This window comes from Strix uralensis, chromosome 1 (assembly GCF_047716275.1).
Source record: "Strix uralensis isolate ZFMK-TIS-50842 chromosome 1, bStrUra1, whole genome shotgun sequence".
In the NCBI taxonomy this organism is placed as follows: domain Eukaryota; kingdom Metazoa; phylum Chordata; class Aves; order Strigiformes; family Strigidae; genus Strix; species Strix uralensis.
Genome location: NC_133972.1, coordinates 70,318,603 through 70,338,194, shown reverse-complemented (window position 1 = coordinate 70,338,194; position 19,592 = coordinate 70,318,603). Strand labels below are relative to the sequence as shown.

Below are 19,592 nucleotides of genomic sequence, written 5' to 3'. Positions count from 1 at the left end.
TCTTAGTCATTGCAGTGTTTTTAACATATGAAGCTGGGGTTTTCCAGACAGCCTTACCCTTGATGGATAATGCTAGTTTGTTCTCTGGATATTGCTTTTCTGTGAGCAAGATGAAGAAGAAGTGTTGTGAAAAGGAGATCACCATAAACTATTGAGTCTGAAATGCAGTGTGTATTTGAACATTGCTACCAAAACCTGTAAAGGCATAATTGGGTCTCAGCAGGTTCCTGTCCTGTTCTGTGCTGTTCTAACTTTGTCCTGTGCTTACTTCTCTGTATGCTTCTGAGTTGGCTTGGGTGGGAGAGTCACAGCTGTTACTGGGCACTACTGATAATAATGAAAGACACTGACAAGTTCTTCCAGAAGTAGTGGGATAGGTGGCTTGTTACCACAATCATCCTCTGTATTTTACTTTGGGCTAAAACAACTTTAGACTTCTCTTGCATGTGAACTAGGACTAACTTTTGAGCAGGCTGTAATTCTGGATGGCAAAAAGTTGCTGCTCTACTTCTTATCTTGACCTGCCTTTGATTGAAATAAGTTTCAGTAGTTTAGAAGTAACTCATTATTTTAGATGTAGGCAGCTCATGTCTTATCACTGTATTTTTTTACTGTTGAATGCACAATGTACAGAGAGATACCCACTTAAAAATTAACAGAAAGTCTTGTGATCAGGGCACCAAGGGTTGCCTAAACTTCTTCAGTCTCTCCACATTGTTAAGTTTCTATTAGAATCAGAGCTTTTCTGCAAAAGTATACCTGGGAGCTGTTACCTTTTAACCCATTATCCTAGTGGAAAATACAGGTTTAATGCCCAAGGTGTTTGTGCTCACAGACCTTAATTGCAAGACTAAGGATATTTGGAGTGCTGTTCTGAGTCCCTCCTATTGGAGCTATTTCAACATCTGTGGATTCTTATTCAGGGGCTACAGAAAGAGATTCTTAGTCTTTAATTGCCCAAAGTGTCAATGGAAGCATAGTTGTCTATGGATATTGACCAGAGGCAGAGGGGAAATTAGAGGTTTATGAATTTTGGACATGGATACATAAATCCCTTTTGTCACTGTGTTTGACATCTAATAGATTTAACTAGGTTACTCTTCACAAACATCTCCTCTGAGTTCACTGTCCCTTTTATAGCTCGAACCTGTAGACTAACTTGTTTACCGCCTTCAGAGTTGCTTTTATACATCCTACACAGACCAAGAATTTGCTATTTTCTTCTAACTTCTCGTTCATAGAGTTCACCACAACTTCAGTGCTTTATTATTCCTCCTCCCCAATCCTTTTGACTCATCTTACCCTTCTCCCTTCCCACCTTAGGTCCTACTGAGTGTACCAGTAAAAGAAGATACAGCTGTAAGCAACTATTTTGACCCCTCACAGAATCACAGAATCATCTAAGTTGGAAAAGACCTTGAAGATCATCTAGTCCAACCATTAACATAACACTGACAGTTCCCAACTACACCATATCCCTAAGCGCTATGTCAACCCGACTCTTAAACACCTCCAGGGATGGGGACTCCACCATTGCCCTGGGCAGCCCTTTCCAACACCTAACAACCCGTTCTAATATCCAGTCTAAACCTTCCCTACCAAAACTTGAGGCCATTACCTCTTGTCCTATCGCTTGTTACTTGGTTAAAGAGACTCATCCCCAGTTCTCTGCAACCTCCTTTCAGGTAGTTGTAGAGGGCAATGAGGTCTCCCCTCAGCCTCCTCTTCTCCAGACTAAACAACCCCAGTTCCCTCAGCTGCTCCTCGTACAACATGTGCTCCAGACGCTTCACCAGCTTTGTTGCCCTTCTCTGGACACGCTCGAGTAATTCAATGTCCTTTTTGTAGTGAGGGGCCCAAAACTGAACACAGTAATCAAGGTGCGGCCTCACCAGTGCCGAGAACAGGGGTAAGATCACTTCCCTGTTGCTGCTGGCCACGCTGTTGCTGATACAAGCCAGGATGCCATTGGCCTTCTTGGCCACCTGGGCACACTGCTGGCTCATGTTCAGCCAGCTGTCAATCAACACCCCCAGGTCCCTCTCTGACTGACAGCTTTCCAGCTCCTGTAGGTATTCATCAGTATTCCTGACCTTTTCTCCTGGTGATGAGCAATTAGGTTTTTGTAAGAAAGATACTGTGATTCGGTGACTTTGACAGAATGAGTAGCTTATTATCTGTCATTATGTGGCACTCGACTGAGAACAGGACTTTGCTAGTGTGTGCCTAAGGCTTGCAGTGTCCTCTGATATATCATCAATACCTAGGCTGGGAGTGTTGACTCTACTTTTTTCCAGGAAAGAATGTGTACATGAGGAGGTGACTGAGTTAGATGCGACTAACTTATCTTGCTTCTCTGCCCCAATGTTTTGCTCTGTAAAAACAGAGGCCTTTCTTCAGGAGATATATTTTGAGAGGCCCAGGCCACAGATCTATTCTGACTTTGGTGACAATTAGCTCTGTCCATCAACTAGATACTTTCCTGCCCTAAGATTAAAGTATCATGGCACATACACAGATACCACTTACTTGCCTTCTTAAAATGGAGGCATAGACATTGGAGCACACTGCTGCACCTTCAGTTCCTCTGGCTGCAATTTGACAAGATCTAACTTTGAAGTTGGCTTAGCTGTGTTTTGGGCTGGGAGTTGGATTAGACGACCTTCTGAGATCACTTCCAATCTAAATTATTCTGCCATTCTAAGGCATATCAAACTACAGGAAAGCGAGGAGAGAGATAGTGAATACACTTTCAATCTATGAATCTCAATGAAATCTGGCTATTAATAAGTATTTTTTTTACTTTTGAGTAACAGTCTGTATGTCCATTTCTAATTCATGTAGATAAATGCATGACAGCTTTGGCTGGATCTGAACACTTTGACAAACAGCAGTCTTACGTCTCCTCTTTTGAATTTCTGTAAGCTTTAGTTGGATGAAAAAGGGGTCAAGATGGGCATTCTGCAGCCTCAAGGATAAAAACACTTGTAAATAAACCCCCAGTGCTCAAGCTTTGTCAGTGGTGTACGTTTTAATTACTCTGATCAGCTCTGCTATAGCAAATTTTAGTGTAATCTTACAACCTGTTAGCCAATTAGCTTCTGTACAGTGCTTTTGGCTTTGGTTATCCCAACAATGGAGGCAAAGAGTCTCAGGATATGTTTGAAAGATTTTGGGTTCTGTATGATGTCAAGACTGCCATGTCTTCCTGATATGGGTTACTTCTGAATCCTGGATGTTTGACATCAAGAACAAAATATGGCTGAGTTAAGTTTGTGGTTTAAGAATGGCTTTGCTGTAATGATAGAGAAAATTTGCAAAGTAGTGGTATGGGAAAAATCTGCTGAGAGTGGGCCAGGTTCTTACTTTGTAGGCAGAACTAATGGCAATGAAAGACACATTAATGAAAATGTGCTGTAGTGAATGCTTCCGAAGAACCTGTTCACAGATATGCCCTAGGGACTTCCCAAGCCCTAGGGACTTGTGAAGGTTCAGAGCCCACTGGGGTGTACCTTCTTGGAAGGAAACATGGACTTGAAAATAATGGGATCAACAAGTTGGAAAGTGCTGCTGAGTTTTGATGAAGCTGAAGATCAATTCCCAACTCAGCTGAAAGAAAGGAAATCTAATATGTCTTGGTCTTGGTTTTGGTCAATGAGAATTTAGCAAACTCATGAGTTCAAACACATCACTCATCCTACCTTAGACACGGTGCAGGATCAAGGGATGCAGTCTCACATTTCAAGGTATCAAGAAGGCTTCTGATAGGCTGGGTGGAAGGGTGGTGGGACGATGCTGGGAATTCACTTTTGGTGTCTCAGACAAATCTCAGAACACTTGTAGACTGAAAAGAGTCACTGAGAAGAAGCTGCTGACTCTAGAAATGGAAGCTGTTCAGTACTCCTAATGAGTAGACTGTACACATATAAACATGATGCCTGGCCCACCGGGTGCTGAAGTAAAGGACATGGGCAAATGTCTTGTGCTGCTCTGTTTGCTAATGTAAGACAACATGGTACTAGTTATCAGTTGTACAGAATGATTGTACCAGGGCTGTTTATTTCTCAGCAGATTTGAAACTTCCCAGCTATGTGAGCAGCGACTCCATGCCCCAATCAACGTGCTCATCACTGTTGAATGAGGTGAGGATAATGGGATCGCACAATATATCTATATACAGCATGAGAGCATTTGCATAGGGCAATGATGGCTTTAGGAGGGTTCCCTGAATGAATGCAGTCTGAACATACAGGTTATATGAATGGATGCTTGCAGGAGGGTTGTAAATTAAGCTTGGGAAAAAGCCATAAGTATTGGTGTTCCCATGAGTATCAGACATGCATGTCCTGCAGTCCCTCTACAGGCTTTCAGCTGGGTGAGGACTCCAGTTAGCCCTGAGACCAGGCACAATGGTTAAGCACCTGTGAGGACAATTAAACCTTTCTGTTCCAAAATAGGGTGGCTCCTTCAAACTGCCCACAGCAGTAGTTGTTGGTACATGCTGCCCCCCAAACATACCCCAAGGCAGTGGCTGGAAGGGTTACAGGTGGCACTGACCAGAACTGTGCCAGGGAATAGTTCAGCAATTAGCTATGCTATGTGTGCTAACACCTGTACCCTGACAATTTTCTAGTATAGATGTAGCCTCAGAGATGTAACTAGACTCAGTTGAGACCTTGGAGCCTGCAAAGTTAAAATACATAACTCTGTAGCAAACCTAAACACTAATGAACCATTTTTCAAAGGTTAACACCAATCCATCCTCTAACTCAGTGGGGAGACAATGTTTTTCCAGTAGCAAGCCATTACTGTGGCTAGGATCTTGGTGACTATGTCTGGAACCAAACAGGGCCAAACAAAACGACTGTGGGGTGGTATTGGTACTAACCAGCGGAGAAACACTGCTATTGGGCAGTTCCCTGCTGCTGTTCGTATGAACATACTTGAAATACAGCATGCAAAACATACCTTTCCTTCAGAGGCTTTGTCATCATCATCCTGGCTTGAATTTGAATCTGCAGGTGATCTTAGGTACTCCTCATAAGGTCAGACAGAGCTGTCACCCCCATTTGCACTGAAGCATCACTAGTACCCCTGAGACCAGCCGAGAAAAGTAGGTTATAATGTTACCCCTGATCAACACCAGGGTGTGATGCTGAATTGACCGCACATGTAGAAATTTCAACAGCCTGTGCTGTCTGTAGATCTGTGCACTGAGCTTGAAAGAACTACAGTATTGTACTTTGCAGGAGCATGCAGGGAGGTTAGCTGCTTTGTAAGGGAAGGAGGAGTTGTGGTTTCTTGTTGGTTCCAAAGCGACCTCCCTGGACTTCCTACCATCCTACCACCGTAACCAGTTCTCCCAGCAAAGCACGTGTCAATGGAAGTTGGCTTTCAGTGCTTATCTGGGCGCTGTGGAAAACAGAGTGCAGAAGATCCATGAGAAAGGTGGAACTTTTATGTGTAGCATGGTGCACCAGAGCAGCTGGCATCTCTGAAGAGTGTCCAGCTTTTCTGCAGAGAGGAAACACAAGCTTGAAATAAAAGACAAATATTTGGGGAAGGACAAGTGAAGGAGGAGGTCAATCATGAGGTGGAGGGAAGGAAAATAAAAAAAAAATCCCATTCCATTTCTCTTCTGCCCATACAGGATGAAGATATGTTCTGACTTCTTATGTTCTCTCTGCTGGAGCTGAGCACTCTGGGTGCACCTCCAGATTAGGTTGTGTATACATGGCCATTACTTAGCAGTAGAACAGGCTTTTTTGGATTATGGATACAGTGGAAGAGAATCTAGTAAGTAAAAAGTTTAGATCAACTGGTAACAGTGGAAGTTTGTACTGAGGTACAAAATAGGCCTTTTAAGACACAGCAAGTAGCAGCCCTCTGACGGGTTAAAAAAGGGAGGCTAGGTTTGTGTTAAAGTAGCCAAGTACTTAAAGTAGATGCTCACCTAGAAATATTTCTGTCTCTGGCCAGCTATTGTTGAATCATTAAAGAGAGACAGCAGAGAGGAACTGTTAGAGTGTGCTCTCTAACTACATATCAGACCAACAAATAACAGTCAAACCCTGATCCGATGTTTTTTTAAGATGCATGCATACCATTAACTCCAATGCTTGAACACCAAAGTGAAATTGCAGTTCTAGTATCTAATTCCTTTAAAATCTGTAAGACAGGTTTTCTTCTCCAAGCAGAGGACTGGAGTGAAAACAAGAATTGCAAGTGTTACTTCAGAAGGAACACCTAAACCACAATGCAAAAGAAGAATAACTATGGAGTCTTCAAAGCAGGACATACTGTAACTCATTCTTTTTTCTTTCACCTGAATGCACAGCTCAGAAGCAAGGCTGGACAGTCTTTGGTTACACCAAGATCAGTTCTGTCAATTGTCAGTCGTTTGAGGTGTATATGCTGCATTGCAGAAACTCACAGGTTTGGCTTGTTTATCATAGCAATCAGAGGAAAAACCATTCATCTCACTGTAGTTCATCCAGGCAGAGTAGCACACTACTGATCAATGATAACATGTCATGTTTTGCAACCGCCCAGAGAAAAGATCCCTGAACTGAAAAGGGCAAAAGACCTGCTGATTACCTACTGCTAACAAAATCAATGGGCCGGAACAGGATTGTGAGGTGTCTGCCATCTACTGCTTATATTCACAATTCAGTACAAATATGACCTTGTGCAGGAATATTTGCTATCATGAAAAATAGAACTGTAGGAAAGTGAGTTGAGCAGAAGCCACATTTTTGTTGGGGTCACATTTGTAAACTGTCAGAGATTACTCCATCCTAATACAACATTTACCTGTGTACATGAGGTCAAAGAAGATGATGAGGCAGTTAAAGACTAACTCAGCCATGGGGTATGAAATGGCAAGATGAAAAAAGTTGTTTGGAGATGAGTGTGCCTGCATTTCTATGTGCATGGATGCACACTCCTGCCCTTTCTCCCATTATGACTTCCCTCCATTTTCCTGATCGGATTAAAAATTATACTCTCACACAACTTTTAAACAATTAGGAAGGATGTGCTACAAATTCAGAAGAAAAAAACCCTTGCCAACTCTTGCTATTTCAAGTTAAAAGATGATTTTAAAAATCATTGCATGATACCACAGGGCACTTTGGATGTGGTCTGTCAATTCAGACAGATGTTGTATTATTGATTGTGTTGAACTGCTTTCAAAATACTAAAGAGTTAACGATTTGTAAATACACATTTACCCTGCTGGTAGGAGTTATATTCTGGCTGCATAAAGTGGTGATGCTAACAGGTGTTTTTCTATTTTTTACTTTTTTGGGGGGATCTGCTGCAGTATTAGCACTTTTTAAAAAGAATGGTCCTTGGGGAGGTAAAACTTACAATGAAAAATTGTTTTCATTTGTTACTGAGGAGTATGAATTCCTTTTGATTATTGAAGAGCGAGTAAATGAGAAGAAAAACATCTTGACTTAAAGAATGTCTTTTGAAAATTACACAGATAATGTCTCCTGTTGCTTTCTTTGGACTGAATATAGTTGTCAAATTTAATACAAACCAGTAAAACCAGTTAATACAAAGCAGTAAAAAGTGATGTTTCCTCTGAAAACTGTTGTCTGATTCTAATGAAGTCCAATCTGAAGTGGTATATTCAAAGTCAATTTTTAACTCGTGCCAATTTATCTTCATAACAAAAAATTCTTTTCACTTAGAAAGATACATATAGCATTCAACTATGTATTCCTGCATTTTGTATTCCTGCATTTTGTACCATCCCCAAAGTATCCATGATAAATAAATGAATCTCTCCCATAAAAATTCAATATTCCTTTTTCAAATGCTTATTAATGTTTCCTAGACCTTACTGGTTTTTTTTTTTTTTTTTTTTTTTTTGGCTGTTTTTTTCTTCTCTCTCTCTTTTTTTTTTAACTTTTTTTCTCTTAGGTTAAGTACCAGTTAATTAAAATTAAATTGTAATTATTTTTATTGGAGAACTGATTCTTTTGCAGAAGTGCAAACCCCACTGTGGCTTCTTCTTGATTTAAAGGAAGCTTCTGTTGTTATAGCTTGCACTTACAATTAATATACAGACAAATTTATGAGCTTGATTTCTAGAAATGCTCATTCCAATAGCTGAAATGGATCTGCTGTATTTTATTCATCAACGAGCCCTGGAGTTCTGATGGTTTATAAGGTTTTAGTCTCCTCTGTATTTACCGTGTATTAACTTCTTCCTTTCAAGCTGCATCAGAGCTTCAAAATAAATGGATGTTTTCAGCCAAAGCCTTTCTCTTACAGATGGAAGAATCTTACCTGTTGGATACTCTGATTTCATTCATTCACACTGCTACATAGGTCTCTAGTGCAGTTACTCTTTTCAACCTTGCTCTGGCGCTTGTTTTGGTGATTAATTTGCTTTATACACAGTTCCTTGCCTGAATTAGCAAATGTTCTTCCTGAAGTGCACCTGACCTTTGTATTGCAAACATGCTGAAAAAAGTATTCTGCTTTGATAGGGAAAGCTAATTTGTTTTTAAGTACTGGGCTAATTTTTTCTCTGTCATATCCTCAATGAATATTACTGTTTCTCTTCAATTATACCAGAGAGTATAAAGAGCCTCACTGGCTCTGGTTAAAATGACAAAAAGTGTTTTTTCCAACAGAAACCTCATCTTTCTAACAGATCTCTCATGCCATTCTCTGGTAAGCTGTTTCCCTTGCTGGCGTGTGAGCGCAGCATGTGAACTCAGCACCACAGCAGCCCAGATGATGCATGGTTCATGCTCTGTATTACGTTGAAGGGTGTGCAATAAGTTCCTGTAGCCTGCAGGTTAATGTTCTAGGTGGGAAGCAACCACTGAGAGTTCTTCAACATCTCATTGATGGTGCTTCACCATTTCAGTTCCCTGCTATCTGTAGCAGCTATTTGGGATACAGAGAGGAGTGAGCCCTGTGAAAGGATCAGCACAAACAGAATTCTTGGACACATTTTTGCTGGGCCCACCTTAAATGCTAGTTCAGTATTTCCTAAAAACTGCATGTTTTTTCAGTCTTCTCTCCCTTCACACAGCTCTTCTGTGTGATCCCATCTCCCCCCCACTTCTGTGAGATCCCATCTCCCCCCCACCTCTTGTACTGCAATTCTAGGCAGAGAAATAGCCAGCTACCCCACTGTGTGGAGTGGAAGAGCAAGAACTGACAGTGATGACTGGGCGATAACTAGTCACAAGCATAAACCCTGCTGGCCATGACTTGGCCAAGATGAGGGTCTGCCAACAATTAAAGGATTAAAGGTAGATGTTTCCTGCTGGAAGCAAGTAAAAGCACTTTATTTCCCCGCTTGAATCTTCTGTGACTTGGAGCGAAACCCTGCTGTACATATGTAACTGTGTGAACTGAAGGAATTCGGCATTTCACGAGAGTGCTCAGCATTTTAGGGAGATGGGCTATAAATGAGTGCAGTGAATTGTTATGCACACATGTTAAATGTTATATAAACTGTTTTTTCCTCATTACCATGTTGTAATAATGGAGTCATGACTTTTCCAAGAAAAAGAGAAGATATGATTCAGCTGACCCTGGGAAATAAGCTTTTATAGTAAATTGGAAAAATAAAGCTGGATTTCACAATATTATGTTATATAATTGTATCAGTTTAGTATAGTAAGTGTGATTTGTTTCTGTCTTTTGAAGGCAGCAATCTAGTAATTTAATACTATATTTGTCAGCAAATGAACATGTATTTCCAACACAGACTGTAGATTAAATCTTAAAAAATGATAATTTGGAGTTTGACCTCCATAGTTACTGCCTGATAAAATATAAGTAAATATGTTGTTTAAAGTATGCAGTAGACAACTATATAGGCAAAAGACTTCAGATATTATGGTGATACTCTTTGCGAAGAATATTAGCATTTACTGATCATTCCTATAGTTGCTGCTGTTATTTTATATTAACAATTCTTTAATTATGTGAATGCCAGAAGGGGAAATTCACAAAAAGGAAAATCACTTTACATATAACTTAGTGGGATAACAATGTTTAGAACCTATTTTAAAGAAACCGTGACAGACATCTTTCATTCATCAGTCTGCCACAACAGGAAATGACTTCGTCTAATACGTAATGAAATAAATAAAGGTCAGATGGTTCGTTTGTCTGCATTTACTTTGCACAGTTCTACCAGTAAAACAGGATGTTTTCTGTTAACATTGCTCCAGGTTTCCTGGTAACGATAGCACCAAAATAAGGACCAGATTTTGTCTAGGTGAAATTCACTCCTCCTGCATAAAGCCCTATGTCTAGAATCTGCAAAGAAAAAAGCTGAAGTAAGATGTGGAAGCTGCTAAATTTATGTGTAAGCACCAGGCTGTGATCCGTACAAGCTTACAGGAGTTAGGTACTCAGCTTCCACTGAAACTCAAAGGAGGTGAGCACATTTGTTCTTAAAGCTTTTTTGAAAATTCCAGCCCTGTAAGATGTAACAGCCTCCCAATACTTGCTCAGGGACAGTATGTATGTATACATATATATGAATAGTGCCTTGGGTATTCAAAATCTATGCAAGGGAAAAGAAGAGCATAGAGCATGCAGCTTCTCAGCGGTGAAGAGACAGCAGCCTTGCTGAGCAATACTGCTTATAGGATAGGCTGTTGGATCTTCCTCATAGACCACACTTGACTTGTGCCCTTAAGTGATCTTCAGCTCAGCCAGAAAGACGAGGGGCTGTGAATTAATTGTTGGCAAACTTTGAACCGTGTGAACTGGGTTCAAGTGGAAGGAAGGGCTTTAAGTCAGCCGCATGTGCGCTGGATGTTCTACCTAACTGGAATGCGGTTTGTGTTGAGGTATGTTTTCTTTGGCTATTTTTTTCCTGAAATGTGCAATTACAAAACATAAAATATTTACATCATTGAAAAGAAGTTTCAGTGTCAGCTTTTTCTGTCACAAAATTGAATATCCCTATGTGCAACAGGTGAATTATTTTCCTTGGGGATCAGATACAAAACTGTTTTCAATACAGAGAACAATAAACTGATTACTACAGCTATATACTTTCTGATCAAGAAGTTTTCCTGTCTTCAGTGGTGATGCTTGTCCCATAGCTCCCATATCAGCTGTGTGCCAGGCTTCACAGTAGTTGCTAACCAGTCGGATTCCATTTGCAGTTGAACCATGCCATATTACTTTTTGAGGCCTGAAAGGGAATGTTAAGAAGTTATTTCCTGAAAAAGTCCCTTCTTTTGCTTTATTCAACTGCACACCTATTATGTGTGGTGACTGTATTTCTGCTTTCTTTCTGCTTGAAGCAAACAGGGGGTAGGGGAAGATAAAGACAGAAAAGAGAGGAAGAAAAGGAGAACACAACCTGATATCCCATTCAGAGGCTCTTAGAAGTGGAAAAGAAAGAAGGCATAAGGAAAGGGAGAAAATTCTATCACATTTCTAGTAGCCCAAGATATTGCTTCTTACAGTATCTGGTAAAGATAAATGTCATGTAAAACTTATAAATGGTAATGTAAACTCACCAAGATGGATCAGTCATAACGTTCCTCCCATCAAATGAGTATATTGGAACATGAATGTTGAACTGTCCACCGTTTCCATTAAATATGGATTCCCAGTTATTGAAAAGTATTTCTCCCTGTTAAAATCAAAGCCACTTTTACAAACAAAACAAATCCAAAATGCATGTCATACCTGACTTTTATAGACTTATCAATCATCTAAAATCTTATCTGCATTTAAGAACACTTATGATTCCAGCTTTCACATTAGTTTTTGCATGATGCTACTGAACAAACTTGTCTCATTTATCATCTCTATGCTAATAGCTCTCTGATCCATGCCTTTGCCTCACAGTTGCATCTCTGGTCTATTGTCACTCCAAATATTCAGCCTGATCATCTCCATTTCCACTGTCCTTTTCCTCCTAACTGTCTAAGGGGTTGCTTATAACTACTGTAGCTATAGAGAAAATATAAAGATAATTTGTATTGGAAATTCTTTTGAGGTCACAATTTTGTGAAAAGTGTTGCAAATGTTCAGGGCAAAAGCTTTGCATCAGGCTACCTCTCAAGCTGCTTTTGAGTTTTTCCAGTCAAAGTTGAAAGAGTATTGTCTTTACAAATTTGTCTCCAAGGCTCTGTATTTGCATGCACTTCAGAGTAGCATCCGTTCAGCATGTTCCAAGCGTCACGCGTTATTCCTGTAGGTTTCTTTTGGCCGTTCGTTCTGGGAGCCAGCCAATGCTACAGAGACATGGTTTGTTTTCCTCAGTTTTAGAGTGTGTCTGTTTATGTGAGACCACAAAATGACTCATGCTCTAGACTCTCCTCTCAGTTTCACTGGGGTAAATCCAGCATCACTCCTAAGCACTGAATTTGCCTTTATCGTTAGAAATGAGAAAAATGAGTAAAATAGGCATTTTAGTCTTCTAAATTCAGTGATCATACTAGAAGGTGGATCATAATAGCTGTCTTTGAGAAATGATGCTGCACTTTCCCTGCTGATATAAAAAATATCGAGAAAGCGGAACATCATGCTGTTGCTTTGTCAGCAGTTTGCTCAAAGTAGGCTATTCTCATAGCTTTATTTCTACCATTAGCCTTAGGATATTGAAAAAAGAACCCCTTGTAAATGCAAAGGAAGGGTGAGACAGTCTGTAACTTTCTACTTCATTACCACTTTTTTGTTTCTTGAACCTTACTCTGAAATACGAAACAAAGCTGCTGCTTTATAAAATGTCGTTTGGTTTGAAACTTTCTGCTTTTGCCACTTTCCAAGATTTTGGAGCACCTACAGCCTATCCGAAACAAGTACTAACCTTAAGATTGACTATTGGTAAATGGTATCGGTCTGTTTTTCTGACAACTGTGGCCAAATCTTGCAAATGTGATGAGAGGAAGGCTCTATAGGTTGACGTCAAACCTGCTAGTTGGGCCTGTTGAAAACACTGAAAATCTGCTCGCATGTCACCAGAAAATGGTAAGTTTAGAGCCGCCAGATGCAGCTGGAGGAAAAAAAGAAGAAAAGCCACCGTTTTTTTTTTTAAAGTTTATAATACTATGAAGACATATATTGGAAACAAAATAGTCCCCCCCTCCTCCTGCTAGCACAAGAACTAGTACCTTCCATATCAGGTATGAACGTGATTTGATACCATAACATTACATTTCTTAAAGCTATGAGATCCATAGCAAAAATACCTATTTATATTTGAACATTAAGGAAACCATGAAGATTATATATTCATAATAAATAAAATTATTTTAAAAACAGCTAATATTTTAGCAGAAGTCTTGGAGTTGTAACACAAACAAAATCCCAAATCCAAAAAGTAGTAAGAAGTGACCATATACCATTTAAAAATTCACTGTCATAAAATACAAGAAGTAGCATGCTTAGGTCAAACTACAGATGTAAGCGAACTAATCCACATTTTTGGTTTCTAGAGGGTTTTTTTTGATTTTGATTGTTTTTTTTTTTTTTAGCTATAACTCAGTTACCTTGTTTGTCTAAATATTTTAAAGTATTTTAAATGAAGGCTTAGATTCTAAAGTATTATAAAGTATTCTAAAACAAGCAACACCATGAAGATAGAAAAAATTCTAATGAATATTTTAATGATTTAATTGTAACGCTCTTGTTAACTTAAAAATTACTGCATGTTGCAGGTACAATCACTAAGTGAAGAGCTATTCCTAACTCAGAATCAGGATTGATTTTTTTTTTTCTTTGAGATGGGGAAGGGGCTACGATGATGAAAATAGATCTGGAGGAAACAATTTAAAATTGTCTCTGAGATGTCTAAACCAGTTAAAGAAGGGTATTTGTAAATTTCTAAAGTAAAATCTGTGAATTTGAACAGGAAATATCACATATTTCCCTCAAGATACAAACTGTCATGTTTCAAACCACAGCTATGCAGTTGCAATACAGATCTCATACTTACTGCTGGTTTTCCATTGTTTGTATTTGATATTGGACTCAGCGCTGGAAGAGACTGAAATCCCTGTTATTTTAACACATGCAAACAGATATGTTAAATGCATTACTCAGAACAGAATTTTAGACAGTAATTTTCTAAGTAAAGCAAACATTGAACTCTCGATAATCTGAAACTGTCCTGCCTCTGAAAAATAAACCCAAACCACGTAGCCAGAATACTTTATCTACATATCATCGATTTGGTGTGTCACATAAATATGTGTTTGAAAGCTGTCCTGGCCACAGTTGCTTTGCTAGACCTGAGTGTACCCATTCCACAGTGCTCTGCCAGAGCTGGTGTCAGTGCCGGATCACACCTGGAGTTCTGCATAGAAGTAGCCTGCTCTTGTCAGGAGCAGATGACTAGTTCAGGAAAATCGAATCTGAAAAGGTAAGAAGGATGTGGAAACAAAATGTATCGGGTGGGAATATTTCTCAAGGCCTTGGTAACTCCCTCTCTTAAGCAATTGTCATGTAGAGACCAGAAGGTCAATGATCTTCAGAGCTGTTTCAGGAACACCAAAGTTTTCTTCTTTAGTTATGGGAAGTATGAGTAACAAGCCACTGACTGTACCAGTTGGAAAACTCACGTGGTATCAGCTGGAGGCTGCAGAATATTTCTTATAACATAAGGGCTAGACATTTTCCCAGCATGCTAAGTGCACTTCTCTCTGACCTACTCTAACTTTTTTTTTTATTTCTTTCTGGCCATCTTCCTTCTCGCTGCTCCTTCCTATCACTCTCTTGCATTTTCATTATCTCAGCAGTCAGATCAATTAACTTGTCATCAACGAGACTGTTTTCTATCCCCTTTACCACTTCTTGGTTTTCATCCTCCTGTGATTTTTTGGGACAGGCAGCATGTTCACATGCAGGTTGGTACAATAACTTGCAGAATGAGGTCAGGTACGAACTAACAATTGAGGCTTTAGAATAGACCCTCATCACACTGTGGGATAAACTACGTACAGGTGATGATGATGTACCCTGAATACAGGACTATAATCTTTTAAAGAAAACCTGCTTTTCAGAAACACTTTTCTGAGTTTCCTTGAAAGGGACCAGAGCTTGATATGACAGACTTCAGTTTTACGAAACAGAATACTGTTGGTTTTGTTCTGGTTTTTTTTGTTGGTTTTTTTTTGTTTTGTTTTGTTTTTTTTTTTTTTTAGGCAGCCTGCTTTGTTCTGCTTTTTGTAGATGCTGTTTTGTCTCTGTATTGCTTGGATTCTCAGAAGATAATGGAAACAGATGACTGGCCGGTGCAAACCAATTTGCAAGTTTATGTAGTGGTAGGATGCTTATTTTGAACTGACAAGTCTCAGTAGAAAATCATGTTGTGCAACGATCTGCCTGCAACTTCTGCCAAGTGTATTGTCTGTTTTTGCACATTTAGACTCAGTTTTTCACAGTCCAATATTTTGTACTTACATGGCTTGATATGGCTGGAGGAGGAAGGCTGTCAGCAGGGACAGGAATTAGCTCACCAAGCTGAAAGAACCCAAAAGGAAAAGCAAACAAAACCATATCATCAGGAGCTTCTGAACTAAAAAAAAGGAATCTTTGCACCGATACTTCTCCACCTGTGTAAAAAATATCTGCAACAATTCCATTTTGAGTAAGGGGGTTGGAAAGGATTAGGATGAAGTGCAATAGTACCTGCAATTTTCTCCATCCATTTCGAACACGGATAAAAACCTCACTGGTTTCACTCAGATAGATTAGCGTACCTTCTGCTACCAAATGAACTTTTTCCAACATACCCTCAATGTTTTGGAATGTTGTAACCTGTCAAGTAGGAAAATGAAACATGTTTCATCAGACACACAAAACATTTTGCAAGTTAAATTGTTAAATTGAAGTCTCATTTGAACACATAAATGTCAAGGCTTCTTCCGCAGGAAATGCTCACAAAGCCAGTTTTACATCATTTCATACAAAAAGCTTCAGTAACATAAATATCTTGCTACTTTGGCACACCAGCATCGTCATTCTGTGGATTTTAATAGAACTACACCAACAGTTAATTTTGCACAGGGTGAAGATCATTGCATTTATACAGCTTAACATATAGATCAAATTGGTAGAGCTCAGAAGAGATTTGATAAGGCTTATAAATATCACACACAATTCTAGATACATTTGCTTCTGTTTTTCTTAGTGTTGTGATCTCTTTTCTTTAAGGGTGTTTTCTTCCATCCCTTTTGTTATGTTTCCAGATGCTGTTAGTTTACACAGCAAGTATTTTTTAATTTCTTTTATAGATCATCAGGAGGCTTAAACTGATGTCTGTCAGATGTAGACATTGCACCTATTACCTCTGTCTTTGTCACCTGAAGATAAGAACGCAGTCCTGAGACGGGTTGCTTCTACAGTCTGTTTGATAAATGCATTTAGTGTAAAATCAGGGGAAAGTTTCTTCAGAGTGCCAGTTCTTGACACTTGAGTGTCATTTCTCATTTCTTCAGTGTCAGAAGGCATATTAATGCCTTATGAATCATGCAGACCCTACTATAGACTTACATATTGTTTTTTAATGTTGGTTCTGACCTAAGTGGGCTTGGATCTCCTTTCTAGGACTGTAGCTCCCAGCCTGTAACTACAGTTCTCTACCATGGGACACCAGTCTTTGAACATCTCCTTTCTCCCCTGACCTGTAATCATTGTCAGGTCCTGAATTTCTATGAGAAAAGGCAGTTAGCAGAGGTGGGAAGGCATTAGGAAACTTACACTCAGATTCTTGTTAGTTCATTTGATATGATGTAGATAATCTGAAAGTCTGCTTGTTTATTAGTGCATTCTCAAATGATTGCCACAGATATCCATCGAATTTGCTTTTCTATTGTAATGTGAGAATGTGGGAAAGGAAAAAATGTAATGAACCCCCTCTGTTAGCTTGAATATTTTTTTTTTCCAGAAACTACAAATATTTAATTAGAAATTAATAAAAGAGAAGTCAGCTGTCATTTTTACTGCATGGATATCTGGAATACAATTCTGATTTGATTCATGCATTAAGAAAAGGAAACAAATTTATATGTATTCTCTGTCACAACAATATTTAGATTTGCTAGGGAAAGCTACAGTTTTCTTCTTAGAATCAAATGATCTATATTCCTGGGTTTTAATCCGGTAACGTAAAGTGTTTTTTTCACAGAAATTCAGCAGTTATTCTAGTATCTAAACATGTTAATTTGCCACACTCTTCCAGAGACATTGCTTTGAACATGGAATGTGCCCTTTTCCATTACTTTAGTATGCCATCAGTCTTTGCATGTGTTTGACCAGGCTGTTACTAACAAGGTAATGGACAGACTTCTCCTCTCATCACTTTTCCCAGCTATATGGATCCCCTGCTGAAAAATTATGAGGTTCAGAAAATCAGAACATATTCTAATAAATAAAAACACAGGACAGAACACATTTTAAGAAATAAAAACACAGCTTTGCTTCCTCTCTGTGTGCTACCAAAAACCACTAAAAGATTTGAAGTAAAGTTTCAGTGACAAACTTCCTTATTTTGCTGTCTTACCAGACTCCTGGTTGCAGGTGGCCCTGGCTCTCCAGGAGGACCTGGTGGCCCAGGCATTGCAGCTGCTAAAATAAAACAAGCATACAATACATGTTGAAGGTCACCTTTTTTGAGACACAAGGTGAGTGACATAAAGAAAGGACTTACTGGTGGTGTCTAGGAGTAGTGGGAGCTTTAAATAGCCATAGGCCTTACATAGTCAAGTTCTGAATAGCTGTGTTCAAGCAGAAAATGCATTATAAGGATTTTTTATAAAGCGATGGTGAAACTTAGTCTTTTCTCTGTTATTTGGGAGGTTAAGGTCAACAGGTTGCAATCTGTTGTAGATACTCTGCAAATGAAGAATCATATGCACTTAAATTGACCAGAATGCTCTTCTGCTAACTGCTAATGATGTGCATATGGAAGAGGTAGAACTTTTAACTCCTGCCTATATAGGCTTTGAGGGAGTCATTACATCTTTTGCTCTAAAAGTAAACAAAAATGAACTTTTTCTTAGATAAAAAATTAATACGTGTAAACTGAGCTTATGTTTCAAAGCAACAAAGAATTCTCCAGTAGTATGAACTTGAATTTCTAAGACTGCAGTCCACAACATCTAGTACCTAGTACCTGTCTCTATTCCAAAATTGAATTTCTCCTTGAGCTGAAAGTCCCTGTTTTCTGGAGTGAAAACTCCTTTCTTTTAAGGAAGGAAAGGAGGAAAGATATGGAAGACAGAAAGCACCTTGTGCAAATGCATATCATGATAATTGAACTTCGAAGCTGTTTAGAAGAAAGAGCTTCTACACATGGACCCTGCTGAGCATTATGGTGTGTCGCAGCAGGGCTCTGTAGCTGAGATCTGGGCAGATCTTGTATTAACCATAAATAGAAACTCCTTCTGTAGAAGAAAAGAGAGATGCAAAGTGGGGGCAACAAAACAGGGGAGGGGATATAAAAGACTCAGTAAGAAATCTGATTAGGAACAGCAAGGCATGATGAGAGCTAGTATGACATGGAAGAAAGAGATCTAACGGTGGATAGTTGTCAGACTACCCAAGCATGGGGAAGTCTAGCGTGTCCTAGCATGATGGTGAATCTGGAGTATGAACCATGCACAAAGAACTGCAAGGTTCAGCTCCTAAGTGCTCTGTACTTCCCACCTTGCTGGGCACTTGAAAACGGTGTTTGGCTGCTCTTAGCTGTGCAAATAGTCCTATAAACCCAAATACGGACAGAACTGCTCTTCAGAAGTGAAGCAGAAATGGAGGGATGCAGGAATGTTCTCTGAAACCACCCTTTGGAGAAATTTTGGGGAGCACAGCTGGTAGCCCTCCCACAATAACCAAAGTCCACTCATCCACAGCTTACTGGACAGAGCAACTAAACTGACTGAAGGAGAGTAACAGAACATAAGCTAAAGGAGCATACCTTCTGCTTTCATAATTTTCAAAGGAATCAGGATCACAGTGATCTTCAGTGAAAGTGGAGCTATAGATTCCCCTCCAACCCCACAAATACATCCAGTGAAGAAAAAGTATCGACTATTTTCTCTTTTATTGTATCTCTCCACTCTGAAGTAGTGTAATAGTCAGAATAAGGGATTGTAAGATACATTTTTTAAATAGAATTTGAAGCATGGAAGAGTCAGTAGAGGCTAACCCTGAGAGCACTGCTGCATTCCAGAGCTTGTGTTTTACTTATATGTAACTCTTGAATTAGGAGGCTACAGTTATGCACCAATAATGCAAGTTCTAGTGTTCAAAAATGTTTGTTTTTGTGAAACCTAGAGGAGCCTTGAAATCACCTTTTACAAATCTATGCTTTGAAGAATTTACAAGGATCCTTCAGAGCAGTTCTTTCATGTCAAAGGCAGGAGAAAGGGGGTCAGTTCTCAGAAATGTTCACAGCTATTTATCGGCAGATAAGTCATTCCTCTTTCCACATATTGCAGGATGTGAGACCCATATTACAATAAGAGCTTTAACAGAGATAACTGTGCCTTGAAGATAGGAAATAAACATCTGTGTTTGTAACGTTTAGCAAAATGGACATCCATCAGTGTGCGGCCTAAAGAAGTTTCTTACAAAGCAAAGAG

The 19,592-nt window shown here is 39.3% G+C and overlaps 1 protein-coding gene across 2 annotated transcripts in view; it reads right to left on the bottom strand.

Annotated features, from left to right (window-relative positions):
* Positions 1 to 9,288: 9,288 nt before the first annotated feature.
* The window catches only part of COL15A1 (collagen type XV alpha 1 chain), a 157,461-nt gene continuing 147,157 nt past the window's right edge, over positions 9,289 to 19,592 (bottom strand). For both annotated transcript variants that reach the window (XM_074870184.1, XM_074870193.1), the window contains 7 exons: positions 17,513 to 17,577; positions 15,640 to 15,768; positions 15,412 to 15,471; positions 13,946 to 14,005; positions 12,818 to 13,003; positions 11,520 to 11,635; positions 9,289 to 11,188 (listed from right to left, as the gene is read on the bottom strand). In XM_074870184.1, the coding sequence (XP_074726285.1) occupies positions 10,972 to 11,188; positions 11,520 to 11,635; positions 12,818 to 13,003; positions 13,946 to 14,005; positions 15,412 to 15,471; positions 15,640 to 15,768; positions 17,513 to 17,577 (833 nt within the window). In that variant the 3' untranslated portion in view covers positions 9,289 to 10,971. The remainder of the gene's footprint in view (positions 11,189 to 11,519; positions 11,636 to 12,817; positions 13,004 to 13,945; positions 14,006 to 15,411; positions 15,472 to 15,639; positions 15,769 to 17,512; positions 17,578 to 19,592) is intronic.